Source organism: Neovison vison, chromosome 9 (genome assembly GCF_020171115.1).
Source record: "Neovison vison isolate M4711 chromosome 9, ASM_NN_V1, whole genome shotgun sequence".
In the NCBI taxonomy this organism is placed as follows: domain Eukaryota; kingdom Metazoa; phylum Chordata; class Mammalia; order Carnivora; family Mustelidae; genus Neogale; species Neogale vison.
This window is the reverse complement of record NC_058099.1, coordinates 10,081,941-10,096,371: the sequence shown is the minus strand read 5'-3', so window position 1 is coordinate 10,096,371 and position 14,431 is coordinate 10,081,941. Positions and strand designations below refer to the sequence as shown.

At 43.4% G+C, this 14,431-nt stretch overlaps 1 protein-coding gene across 2 annotated transcripts in view; it reads right to left on the bottom strand.

Moving 5' to 3' along the window:
- The window catches only part of NR6A1 (nuclear receptor subfamily 6 group A member 1), a 233,455-nt gene extending 222,850 nt beyond the window's left edge, over window positions 1-10,605 (bottom strand). For both annotated transcript variants that reach the window (XM_044264932.1, XM_044264934.1), the window contains exon 1: window positions 10,348-10,605. In XM_044264932.1, the coding sequence (XP_044120867.1) occupies window positions 10,348-10,447 (100 nt within the window). In that variant the 5' untranslated portion in view covers window positions 10,448-10,605. The remainder of the gene's footprint in view (window positions 1-10,347) is intronic.
- Between the last annotated feature and the right edge of the window lie 3,826 nt (window positions 10,606-14,431).

Here is a 14,431-nt window from a genome sequence, read left to right as displayed (position 1 = left end):
TTTTACAGGAATGACTCATATTTTGTGTGTCACAGATTTATTTCCACAATTATAAACCTCCCCTTAGTGAGGAAACAGGTTCTGTTGGAAAATTTCTACCACAAGATAATTAAGAGTTAAGCAACAGGTTTCATGTAACAGGTAACAAAAGCCTTATCAGAGAACTCAGTGAGGGTGAACTATGACACACTTCATTTAGTCTCAAGCAAAGACAACTTAAAATATGAACTCTCATTTTTTTCCCCTCTCTGCAGTCCCTTTACAGAGGAGGGGGTAAAAAAAGGCAATGAAAGGACAACCCAAAGTAACAAAGTACTAACAATAGTATCTTGTGAGATCACCATTTTCTTACACCTTAGATTCATTCATTTATAACAGGGTTCTCACATAGTTTTGGTCTGAGGGATCAGAACCCCTTTTACATTCTTCAAAATAACTGAGGACTTCCATGAGCTAATGTTTATGTGGGTAAAAACTATTGATCATTTATCATGCTAGAAAACTTGAGAAATTTTAAGACTACTCATTTAAAAGTAACAAAACCATCACATTAAATAACATTTTTATGAAAAATAACTATTTTACAACAAAAAAACTGGTTGAGAAGAATGGCATTGTTTTGTATTTTTGGTAATCTCTTTAACATCTGGCTTAATTCTGGCAGCTAGATTCTTCTATATGCATTTTATCACAATGTGATAAAATGTTTTGGCAGAAAATATTGCCTGAGATTTATGATTGGAAAAGGAAGAAGTATTTGCTTACTAAAATAGCGGGCACCTGGGTGGCTCACTGGGTTAAATCCTCTGCTTTCAGCTCAGGTCGCGGCCTGCATTGGGCTCTCCGCTCAGTGGGGAGCCTTCTTCCTCCTCTCTCTGCCTGCCTCTCGGCCTACATGTGATCTCTATCAAATAAATAGATAAATAAATTGTTAAAAAAAATAAAATAATTGTAGATATTTTTCTTTGATAATCCACCAAAACTCAGTTAAATGTTTTAGAAGTAGTTTTGTTGGTTTTTTTTAAATATTTGTCAGACAGAGATCACAAGTAGGCAGAAAGGCAGGCAGAGAGAGGGGAGGGGAAGCAGGCTCCCTGCTGAGCAGAGAGCCTGATGAGGGGCTCCAACCCAGGACCCTGGGATCATGACCTGAGCTGAAAGCAGAGGCTTTAACCCACTGAGCCACCCAGGAGCCCCTTGGAAGTAGTTTCTTAAAGGTTAGTTCAGTATGAGGGGTGCCTGGGTGCTAAGAATCAACTTTTGGTTTTGGCTCAGACTGTGATCTTAGGATCATGAGAAGGGGCCCTACATCTGGCTCTACGTGGAAGCTGCTTAGACATTCTCTCCTGGGGCGCATGGGAGAGTGTTAAGTGTCTCAGCTGTTAAGTGTCTGCCTTGGGCTCAGGTCATGATCCCAGGGTCCTGGGATCAAGCTCTGCGGGAAGACTGCTTCTCCCTCTCCCACTCCCCCTGCTTGTGGTCCCTCTCTCACTGTCTCTCTGTCAAATAAATAAAATCTTTAAAAAAAAAAAATTTTTTTTAATGCACTCTCTCCCTCTCTCTCTGCCCCTTCCTTACCCCCATCCCCATACTCTCGCTAAAATAAATCTTCTAAAAAAAAAAAAGTTAGTTCAGTGTGAAATATAAAACTGTATCAATGAACTTTGTGTATTCTGTCACTTAAAATCCACTGGTCTATCGACCTTTGAACAGATCTTCTACTCATAAATGATTCTGTACACACCAGTGACTTGTAAAATATTCCTTCACTGAAATATGATATTCAAAATATTAGCACATTTCATTATATATAATATCAATGAAAAACCAAATTTGTTAATATGATACTTTTCTTCTTCAGAAAGGCCTTAAGGGGCACCTGGGTGGCTCAGTGGGTTAAAGCCTCTGCCTTCAGCTCAGGTCATGATCCCAGGGTCCTGGGACTGAGCCCCACATGGGGCTCTCTGCTCAGCACAGAGCCTGCTCCCCCAGCCTCGCCTGCCCCTCTACCTGATCTCTGTCTCTCAAATAAATAAATAAAATCTTTAAAAGAAAAGAAAAAGTAAAAGAAAAGAAGAGGCCTTAAATACTGGGTAGCTGTCAAACTCAAAGTGGCAGGCATAAGTTTTCCAAAATTCCAATTGTCATCTGAAAGGTCAGATTTTACTCACCAGCAACAAATACTGTCAGTTTTCCTTGATGTAACAAGTTCACTGTTCATTTTCCAAAAGAATGGACAGCCAAATACGTTAAGTCCAAATAAACCATAGTCTGTCAACTGTTCTTTCAAGTGAAAACTGTTCCACTAAAAAAAGCAGCTACTGGTTCAGCTTACAACATAACTGCACAAGCACTTTTCCTTAAAACAAGTGCTCTGGGGACGCCTGGGTGGCTCAGTTGGTTAAGCCGCTGCCTTTGGCTCAGGTTATGATCCCAAGGTCCTGGAATCGAGTCCTGAATGGGGCTCCTTGCTCGGCAGGGAGCCTCCTTCTCTCGCTGCCTCTGCCTGCCCCTCTGCCTGCTTGTGTGTATTCTCTCTATCTCTGGCAAATAAATAAAATAAATAAAATCTTTAAAAAAAAACAAACAAACAAAAAACAAGTACTCTGTTTTGGTATGCAGCCGAAATTCTTTGTGTGTACTTGCCTACTTGCCATTTCCTCAAATGGAATATCAAAAACATGTGTACTTGAAGGGTCAAGATTTAATAACATTAATCATTTTTACCCCTTCATCAAAGTCAGACTTAGGTGAAATGCTTTTAAAAAAATACAAGTGCATGGGGCACCTGCATTTATCAGACAGTTAATCGTCTGCCTTCGGCTTGGGTCCTGATCCTGGGATGGAGCCCCTCATTAGGCTCCCTTCTCAGTGGGGAGCCTGTGTCTCTCCCTCTCTCTCCATCACTCCCCCCCGCTTGTACTCTCTCACTCCCTCTGTCAAATAAATAATAAAATCTTTAAAAAATAAAAAAACACAAGTGCATAGAGGTGACAATACAATGACTACTAGTACAGTGTATTTGTGCCTTGATTTCGTCTAAGGTGCAAACAGTTTTCAACCACCATGGTTTCTACAACATCAGTACAAATGTCAACAAGGCGAAAAAGGCAAATAATGCCAATATTACAATAAAAGTAGCTCTGACCTCAAGAACCTCCTGAAAGAGTCTCAGGGACTCTCCCAGAAGTCCTTGAAACACCTTTGAGAACCACTGGTTTAGATAATAGAGATAGATAATAACGGAGTTAAGGACTCAATGAATGGGAAGAAATTACATCTAAAACAATCCGGTAACCAACGATCAGCAAATGATAAATAATAGAAAATAATACAATCCAACTGAGTACTGTCATTACTCTTTTATAAATTTTAAAAGGCAAGAGATGAGGAAGCAGGATAAAAAATTGTAAGACTTCATAAGTGTTGTGTCTTTTTTTTTTCTGAGAAAAACTAAATTGAATTAAATTAGAGTTAACTGTGATACAAAGAACATTGCATTTGATTTCTAAGAAGTTAACAAAAATGGGTAACGAGACTTAATTTTTAATGCTTCCAAAATGACACAGCTTCAAGATTGAAATAAATGCATGAGTTACATAAAATTATTTTAATGAAAACTAAATATAGGATAAGGCAGTTCCCTTCACTGAAATCAGCCTGTCCTTCATTTTGGCACAGATTTGTTACTGAAATGCTTCCCGAGTCTTAAACTATGATTATACCTCTGTTTCCTTTGGATTCAAAGGGAATATCACAGTAGTTTTAAAAATTTGGTTAATCAATAATGTCCTTTTCAAGCGGTGTTTTAAAGGAGAAAATTAACAACACAGGAATCTTGATGCTATAGTGACTAACTAGAAGAGCAAGAAGAACCCACTCATAGACCTCTGAAATGCTTTTATAGACAGATCTAGAATTCCATGATACTATGAAATGTATTAAGTTACATATAAAAGCTGAGAAGGCTAGTTATCTTCTCCTACATAAGGAATTTAGTTGTGCACTTCTCTCAAAATTATGATTCTGGAGTACTTTTTAAATGAATTGTGAATTGTTTCCAATGCAAACAGTTGTTCAAGCAAATATCTATGGTTAATATATCTTTTGCTAATACCATAGCCACAGTTCCAATGTGTTTGTTACTCAAACAATGCCCTCTATCATTATTATTAACAACTTGTTCTTATAATTTCCCCCTTCAACAAAGTCACTATTCTGGTTCCAACCACCCACAGGGTGTATCTTCAAATCAAATGCTCGGATTTGTTTCCGGAATACATTACATGTTGCTGCCTAGGGAATTGGGTTTTGGAAACATTACACTTGCCAGCTGACTTATCAACAGTGCTCACAGAATTGACACCAACTTAAAAGCAAGAATCCCTCCAGAAAATAGAAAAATATGCTACTACTGCCATCTGTGGTTTATGCTTGAATAGCTTCTCTGATATAAACAACTGAAGGGTGTACAGTTTGCAATCAGGATCCAAAGACCTCATTATTTGAATATATTTTAAGTTAACTCTTAATGTAATAAACTATAGAGTTTATTTGGTATGACATAAGAATTTTTTATTCTTTATTTGAACTTATGATATAATAGTGATAGAGAAACCACAAACTACCTTGTATGAAAATTCTTCCGCTGTATAAAGTCTCATTTTCCCCAATACCCATTCATTCCTAAAGAAACTCAAATGCTTAAATGTCTCCTGTGAATTTATAATTAGAAGAATTTCTTTTGTAATAGTGACTGTCAGTATTAAAACAACCCCAAAATTCTTAAAGAAATGTATTTTTAAGGAATTTTCTACTGAGACATGAAAATTTGCTCCATCCAAGACAAATTTTGAAGGTCCAATTATCCCCATTTTTTCAAAAACAAAAATTCAAAAATGCAAGTGAAGCCTCAAAGTAGGCTAACTTCAGAACATATTTTCTCTCAGTTTGCATTCTCAAATGACAACCACTGTAGCTTAGGGATCAAAAGATTTGGTGCAGCTGGGGGTGGGGAAAAAAGTAATTCAGCTCCCCAGCAGCCAGCTGAGGAAATCCTGGTTAGCTCCCCAACTAAATCACTGTTAATTAGAATTACCGGGTTACCTAGTGAAGTCTTATTTAAATAATCGTAACTAGCAAAAAACTGTTTTCTTGAGAAGGTGTTCTACACAGATTGCTATTTAATAGCAGGTAATAAGGGAAGGACAAAATAAAGTCGGAAATATCTTATTCTTTCAAACAAAGTTCTCTCTTTTACAGTTAGTTCTAAACCACACTGAAAAGCAGTAAGACATCTCACAATGGTCTCCTCCTAATTTTCCATTATCTGTAGTCTGACAGCCTTATCTTTTTCGCAAAGACAAGCCATGTTGGAAAACAAGCAATAAATACTGGGTTTGATTGTAGTACTACTGTATATATAAAAGTTACACCCAGAGGGGTTTTTTTTGTTTTTTGGAGAGTTTTGGGTTTTTTTTTTTTTTTTCTTTTTAGGCTAAGCTAAGAGGAATCTGCAACTTTGGCTCTAACACGACTCAGCACCAAAAATCAATTACCTGCTCAGGACTTCTTGCCGACTTTCAATAATTCTGGTATTTCTGAACTCTAGTTATCAACCAAAAGCATCCGTAAACCCTTAAGAAGTTACCTGAGCCAGGGAAAAAGCTGACCTTAAAAATGCCAGTTTGAATCAAAAAAAGAATACGAAAGTTTGAAACAAAAAGCACTCTCTTACAATGTCTTGGTTTTGGAAATACTTTCAAAGCACTGCAAAGAATTAAGTATTTGCATGGGATTCAGTAGCTACTTCTGTTAAAATTGTTTCAAGGACAATTTGGTTTTTTTGCAGGAACGCAAATTTTATCTTTTGATTCAGAACTTTAATTTTTTTGACTGTGACCCATTTTCACATATAAGGTGATTGGTTCACACAAAATAAGGTATTTTTATTGTCCTACTTTAAAAGAATAGATATGACCAAGAATACAGAATTTACTCTTAAAAGGCATCTTCTTAAATTTAGCCTTCAACCTATATGGAAACAAATACTTAAACAGAAAGTGTCCTTTAACTTGGCTAGAACACAAAGGTAAATATAAGAACTAAAAATTATGACAAAACCCCGAAGAGATCTAAGTGAGCTTATTGAAAACTAAGTCTCCTGGCTTTTGAAATTCTGAAGCCAGAGGTTGTGATCTGAACACAATTCACCAACGGACCAACTTATTCAACACAAACCAATAAATATCTATCTAGTTATAAAAAGTTTAAGTGATGGTGTCTTAATTACAAGAAAAAAGCACACTAACACAGCCCCAGGCCCCCAAACATACAAACATTCATTAGCAATTTAAGGCAACTTGCACAACAAACACAAGTGGCATAAAAAACTTTTTTATCAATATCATACTAGCAGTTGGCATTTCTAAACCCTATTCTCCCCTAACCTAAAATTAGGTATTTTAATCTAAGGCTTGTTTTTTACCTTTGCCCCACAGGAAAAGGGGGAAAAAAAGAAAAACCAAGAATTTACGAATAAAATACGGAAACGCACGATTTGGCCATAGTTTAGCAAATCTACCAGGTTTTTTTTCCCCCGTTAGCTCTCCCTCCTCCTCCCCACCTAACTTCCTTTCACATGCCAATGCACACACACCACACACCTTTTTCCTATGTAATTCAGAATAATTTATAGATTATGAAGGATTTCATGATCTTTTCATTAGAAGAAACAGAAATGCTAACAAAGATTTTGATGGTAAACCTGAGATCAGAAATGTGGTCATCTCACACCTCAGCTGCTCAAAAATCAGCAGTGAACCTGTTTATTCTTTGTAGCCTTTCAGTGTTCTTTGGAGGTCAAAGAACTTACTAAAAAATTCCTGTGTGCCCTTCGTATAAAACAGAACCACAGTATGCTTTTTTTTTTTTTTTTTTAATGAAAGTAGAAAACTCTGAGGTGACTCAGAATTAACTTTTAAAGTCACAGAACTAAATGTTAAACTGTCATGGAAAATATCTGATATTTTTCAGATATTTTCAGATTTGCATGACACGCTCATAGAAGGAAAAAGGCGTCAAATTATTAGCGAATTTCTCCTCATTTCCTCCAAAGTATAGTTACACAAAACATGCTTTTAATTACTGGTAATGACTTATAACCTTCCTTTTACTTAAAATATCGAAAAGACTACTTCATTCTGTTAAAATACAACAAACGTAATAGTCAGCATATATTTCCTCAAATCCTCCTCCTTCGAAACCCCAAAAAGAGAGCAGTCTTCTATTATGACTAAATGAGTTTGTGTTTGTTATGAAAACCTAGAGCAACAACTGAAAATACCTAGCGCAACCAGTACATGAAATTCCTGAAAGGGTGATGGTGCATCAAAAGGCTAGCAACTCTGTTCTGACAGAATAATAAAAAACATCTAAAAGACTGTAAATTCAGCATTAATGGCATTTCCGGCAGGAAAACATTTCTAAAATTCCACCTCCAGTTTATTTCTTCATGACACAAACCGAAAGACCTCCTATCTAGATAGCTATCCACTGCAAATATTTCATACAAAATGGAAATCAGTCATTAGGATAAAAAGCCAGGAGAATTCATTTACTCTGCTTAGAACTTAAGCAGTTTCATTTACTTTTGGAGGAAAATATTAATAAGTATAAAAGCGGGGAAAAAAAGTCCCCACCATTTCAAAGGTAAACTTTATTTTTTTTTCTATTCTGGTAATTCTATTGTAAGCATGTTAAATTACAAGAGATAATGAACATAAATTGTAAAACACTACAAAATGCTCATTACACTGAAAAACAAAACATCCCACAACAGTCTAATGTTTCGTGTATTTTCTTTAAAGCCCTATCAAACTGACCAAAGTCCCATTGTGTTTTCAACAAAAAGGAAATATTTGTAGCACTAAAATGGACTGATGTAAAATATTAAAGCCAGCCTGGTCTAAATGGAATGTTCAATAGCATTCTTTTAAATGGTTCTGACCAACTGAGGAAATGAGACTATGAATGGGAAATTTGATTAAGAGTTAAAATTACCATTGAGTTCTTTAAAATGTACTAATGAATAATTAATAGCAAATGCAGTTCCTAGGCTTCCCTTGCAACATTCTCAAGTAGAACTGAAAGTAATGTCTGCACTAAAATCGATCATCTACATGTTAGGCACAGGTGGGTACAGGAAGTATACACACATAGAAAGACATTATGAAAATATATGCCCTTAATATGGGCTATAAGATAGATGTAAATTGGGTAAAAAAAAAAAATCAGCATCATAAATTTTAGATCAGGATTTACAACGTTCATACATCAATATCAAAAGAAATCTGTTTAAAAAGCTTAAAAAGTCAAAAGCCTTAAAGAAATCCTTTGTTCCTACCATACTGTCTTCTACCCTCGATGGATTCCAGCCTCCTCCTTTGTGACACGGGATTTTATTGATCTCAAACATGTTCACATTCAGAAATTATTCTCCAAAGACATCCCAGGGGACTGCCAGCCACCCAGATACCACACATCACATACATCTTAAAAAAGGACAAGAGCTTTTAAAACATACCACTATTTGGTCAGCAACATCAAGTGAAATTAACCAGGCTCTCTGCTAAACCAACTTTTCCCTTAACTGGTAAAAATACCAGATCTACTGAACTGGCAGTAAATGTCTGATGAGTTTATAAGTACACGAAGGCGCAGATTAACCCCCAAATCTCTCTCCTTCCGTAGCTCCTCATTCATTCCACAACTGAGCGCCTAAATGACCTATTTTCAGGTTATTTTCTTCACACCTGCCCGGTCACTGTCCTGATTGAGAAACTTCTTACTGAAGCAATTAATTTTTAGTGCCTCCTAACTGTCCCGGGTGTTTGCATTCAATTTGAAATCTGTTACTTGTTAGACACTGTTCGGTCCTAGATCTTTCAGAGAATTGCGAGTTTATGGCGCAGAGAGGGGAGGAGGCGCTGATCTCCGAGAGCCTGCCCTTTATTCGGAAATGAGGAGATGTGAAAGGTGGAAGGCAGGGCAAATAAATAAATAAATCGGGTTTGCGGCCGGAGCGTTTGCCCGCCTGTACGAGCACCCTTTGTAATGCAGGCCTCCCGGGGCTATCGCCTGCGCTAATTGCTCCAGGGCGCTTTCCAAGTTCAAAAGTTCACCTTTTACGACCTCACAAAAGCTCCTTACACGTTACCAATAAAAACATTCCGCGGCAAACACCGAGGGGGGAAAATATCAAACAGATACAAATAAAACACCCCGCAGAGGAAGGGAGTTGGGGACGGGGAGGGGGGGGGTGGAGAAGGCAAGTCGTCCCGGAGGAACCCGAGGACTTGGCCCGGACGTGGGGGCAGGAGGAGAGCCGGACGAAGGGCCGGGCCAGGTGAGGAATTCTCAGCGCCCGGGTCCGAGACCGCGAAAGGGAAGGGGAGAACTGAGCACGGGAAGGCGCGGACCCGGACGGGCCGCTGGGAAGGAGGGAAGAGGCAGGTGTCCCAAGCCCCCGGTCGGGCCAGGGAGCTGAGCGGGCAGAGAAGGGGGCTGAGTACGGCGGAGGCAGGAGCAGAGGAAAGGGGTGTGGAGCAGGCACCGAAAGATCCGAAAAGGAAGCGCTGAGCCAGGAGCTAACGAACTGGGGATCGGGGCAGAGGTGGAGGTTCGCGGTGCATACGGGGGTGGCAGGGGAAGCGCGGGACTGCAGAGTAGGAAAGCGGCTCCAGAAAGGTGAGGGCAGAGAACGACTAGGACGAGGGTGTGGCGTTCGCGGAGGGAGGGGGCACCCGCGTGGGAAGGAGCCGAGGGGACTGGGGGAGGGGAGAGGAGAGCGCTGAAGGGACCCTCCGAGGGGAGAAAGGGAAAGCTCTGAGCACAGGGGACCCGAGGGGGAGGGAAACCCCCACTGACGGGACGCGAGGTGGGGGGGCCGCCGAGGGTCCAAGCTGAAGGGACCCTGGGGATGGGGAGGGCTCAGCGCTGAGGGGACCTGGGGGGAGGGAAGAGGATTCGCGCACAGGGGACGGGGGGAGGGGAGGCCTGTGCTGAAGGGACGGGGGGAGGGGGAAACGAAGGTCCGGGTTGAAGGAACCGGGCAGGGGGAGGGTCCGCACTGAGGGGAACCGGGAAGGAGGGGGAGGGTCCACACTCAGGAGCACGGGGGAGGTGAGGGAGGGTCCGCGCTAAGGGGACCGGGGTGAAGGTCCACGCTGAGGGGACCCAGAGCCGCTGCGGCTTTCCAGAGAGTCGGCTGAGAGGAAAAGAACCCCGGGGGCAAGGGACAGGCGATCGCTTCTTCCTGGGCCCGGGTTCCGCACGCCCCTCACCCACCGTTGCGCGGCGGCGGAGGGAGCGCGGCGGGCGGCTCTAGGAACCCCGCCGAGCCCCCGCCGCCTCCCCCTCCGCTAGGCGGCCGTTCGTCCCGCTCCATGCGGTGGTGCTCAGGGCCCGCGCTCAGTTCGCTGCTCCGCCATGACCGGCGCCCTCGTCCTCGTCCTCGTCGTTCGCCGGGGGGAGGGGGCTGTCAGGGGCCGGCGGAATCCCGGCCGCGGCGCTCTCTGGGCCCCGAGCCGCCCGGCTCCGCGCCCCTCCGCGCCGCGCCCCCTCAGCACTGGCCAGCTCCCTCCCCCGACGTCACGCGCCGCTGCCACGCACGGGCCCGAGGGGTACTCTGGGAATTGAAGTCCGCCGGGCGAGGCCGGCCACGCGGGACCCCACTAATTGAAGGGGTGGGAAGAAGGATAAGCAGACCTGAGAAGTGATGGCCAAGGCCTGTCAGTGTCACCAACCGAGATAAGAACTTCTGATAAAAATTTAACAAAGATTACTTCAGGACCTTCTCTTTATTTGATTTTTCCAAGATCAAAGTACCCTGCGACTCCCCGTATCCCCCCTCATAGACAATGAGTCTTTCCTAGGGGCGGATCGGGAAGGAGCTGGGTGAGCACGTGCAATGAAGCCCAGCCCTGTGGGCGGGGCCTAGAGGGGGCGGGGCTTTGAGGTATTCACCAGGGACTTCCTCCGCGGCTTCAGGACAAATTGGACCGGAGATTAAAGGGCCGGAGTTTAACTCCAGGTGACTACGTTCGTATGCAAATGGAATCTATAAAACTCTGCTTTCCGGGGTACTCTTAAAAGCCTTTTACCTCCGGGTGGGCGGGAAAGACAACGGTTTCTCTTCCTCCTCTTTCATTTTCCCCCTGCCCAACAGAATGGAAAATAAAGCTCCAGGCCATTGATGCCATTAAAGAAACTCTCAGGCTCCTGACTCCTGGTGTCTTGAAGCCCCCCGCATGAGAAACTCTTTACCCAGCCTTGTTCGCCTTCCCTTCTCCTTGGTTATCTTATCTGTAAAATGGGGTGAGAATAGGGACGAAGTCCGATCGAAAGATCGCAAACCCCACCCTATCTCCCCCTCCGCCCCGCCGCCTCAGTTTCCCAGAGAAAAATGCCGGCTTTTGCGGTCTTCCCCGCTCCCAACCGAGCCTAACTTCTGCAGCCACCAGGTGGCGCGCGGCCACCAGCCTCTGGACCTGCCGGGGCATCAGCCTTGGGCGACCCTCCCAGGGAAGGACTTACCCTTGCTGCCATCCCAGGTCTAACTAAGCTCTACCTGACCTGCTTGAAGACAAGGAACAAGAACTCTTGCTTTGCCCGCCTCTCCTCTGTCGGGTCATGCCACAGCTTCCTCATGGCTGCCCCTTCCTCACCACCCCTAAATCCCACCCTACCAAACCAATGGCTCATCTCTCATTCCCTGCTTATCCTGGCATTCACACCCTGCCTGGTCTGAGCCCTGCTCACATTTCTCATCACACCCCCTTCCTCCCTTGCTACACAGGACGTTTTGCAACGCTTCCTTGCACTTTGAAGGTGTTACCTTCATTGGTTAACCTGTATTGTATCTTTAATCAGGAAAGTGCTGACCACTTTTCTGAGAGATTTACATGAACGCTATGTTGTCTAAACCTTGCACCTGCTCTATGAGGTAGCTCCTATATTGTCTCTATAATACACTGATGAAATGACCCAGCAGTAATGGGGATTCCAAACCTAGTGCATCAGACATCAGAGCCTGAACCTTGACTCCTTCAAGCTGGAGCTCTGGCTGGCTTCACCCAACCCACTCCCAAACTCCTATTCATCTTTTAAGATCCTGTTCAAATATATCTTCAGGGACATGTTTTTAAATACTTCCCACAAGGGGACATCTAGATCCCCTCTGTGTTCCCTTATAGCTCTGTTGAGCTAATTGCTTCCCTACTAGCATTCCTCAGCCCTGGGGGGGGGGGGGGGAGCCTTTAGTGTGGTGTGAGTGGGAAGGGGGCAGAGACATGGATCCTCTGGGTCATACTCTTAGTCCTAGGTTCTAAAATACGTTGGGACATTTGGCTTTCCTAGGCCTTCCAGAACTTCCCTTTCTTTTTCTATCTCTCTCTCTCTCTCTTTTTTTTTTTTGTTAAGTTGCTTTTTGGGGGGTTTTTTGAAAGATTTTATTTATTTATTTTTGACAGACAGAGATCACAAGTAGGCAGAGAGGCAGGCAGGGGTGGTGGGGGGAAGCAGAGAGCCCTATGCGGGCCAGATCCCAGGAACCCGAGACCATGACCCGAGCCAAAGGCAGAGGATCCAACCCACTGAGCCACCCAGATGCCCCTGGTTTTTGTTTTTTTGACAGAGCACAAGCAAGGAGAGGAGCAGGCAAAAGGAGAGGGAGAAGCAGCCTCCCCACAGAGCAGGAAGCCCGATCTGGGGCGCAATCCCGGGACCCTGGGATCACAACTGTAACCAAAGGCAGATGCCTAACTGACTGAGCCACCCAGGCACCCTCAGAACTTCCCTTTCTATCCAGTCCTCTGGAGGTAGTGAGTTCCCCTTCCCTGGACATCCAATCAGAGGTTAAGTGGCACTGCAGAAACCTGAAGGCCTGGGGGTTCAGTGGTGGACATATTCTAAGTTAACCCTCAAAGATGGGCCAAAAAGTTCACCAAAAACTCAGCCCTTCGAAGCAACTCATCCTCCTCCTTCAGACTCCAGCTTTGTTGCCACTTTTCTCCTAAAAGCTTTTCTAGATCTGACTAGTCAAATCCCTTTCTTCACTCCTTCATCATTATAACCCCAGCTGCTGAGCACAGAGCCTGAACATAATAGACACTCAATAAATAATTACTAAGTGGGCGAAAGGATGAATAAAACAGATCAGACTTTTCTACTTAATAACTGTGACCTTGGGTGTGTCACTTCTGAGCCTCAAAGTACTGGTTTATAAGGCAAGAGAGAGAAAATAATAGTCACTTCTTCATGCGATTGTTATGAGAATTAACATGATGCATGCAAAGCAGATAATATAAGGCCTGGCCTAATAAATGGAACCTGTTATGTTAAAGAGGATCCTAATTCCCATTCACCCCTTCTCTGAAAATGCCCCTTGGGAAAAGTCAACTACGTTGAGACTGAGAAAGGTGAGGGAAATGACAATGTGCTGAGACCTCAGCCACTGTCCTAAACATTCAGAGTCCTATAAGGTAGGCAGCTACCATGTGGCCGGCACCTATGATGAAATCTTTTCCCTGCAGTGTTCCCTACCTCCCCCACCCCCAACAATCCTGAGAAGTCAGTACTTTACCTCAATTTATGAACGAAGAAACAGGCTCGGAAGGACAGATGGAAAAGATTCCCATCATGTGCAGAAGTCCTAACAGAAGAGTTGGGAAGGAAAGTATGTAAGGATATGGAGAGATCTTCAGGGGAGTTGTCCTGAGGCCAGAGGCAGACAGAGGAACAGGACAAAACAGGGAGACAGTTAAGAACAAAGCAGGTTTAGGGGCGCCTGGGTGGCTCAGTGGATTAAAGCCTCTACCTTCAGCTCAGGTCATGATCCCTGGGTCCTGGGATGGAAGCCCCGCATCGGGCTCTCTGCTCCGCAGGGAGCCTGCTTCCTCTCTCTCTCTGCCTGCCTCTCTGTCTACTTGTGATCTCTGTCTGTCAAATAAATAAATAAAATCTTTAAAAAAGAAAGAACAAAGCATGTTTTAAAAAAAAAGAAGAAAAGAAAAGAACAAAGCAGGTTTGAGCCCCATCATGGGTGGTGTAGTCAGACACTAATCAGATCAAATAACCATACAAACCCACAAGTGCACATAAGTTCTACAACTGACAACACACCAAGTTCCTGGTGCTGCGGGAATGTGTGACAGGGTTCATTTCGGTCGGGGGTGATGATCAGGGAGGCTTTCTGGGATAAGGAACATTGAAATAAGATAGAAAGAATGAGTAGGAGTAAGTGAGATTGAGCAGAGAGACAGTTTCAGGAGGAAGGAACAGCATATGCAAAGGTCCCACGGCCAAGGGGGAACTGAGAGAATCCATTGTAACTGGAGCCTGCTGAGGGAAAGAGGGGCAGGAGAGAATGGTG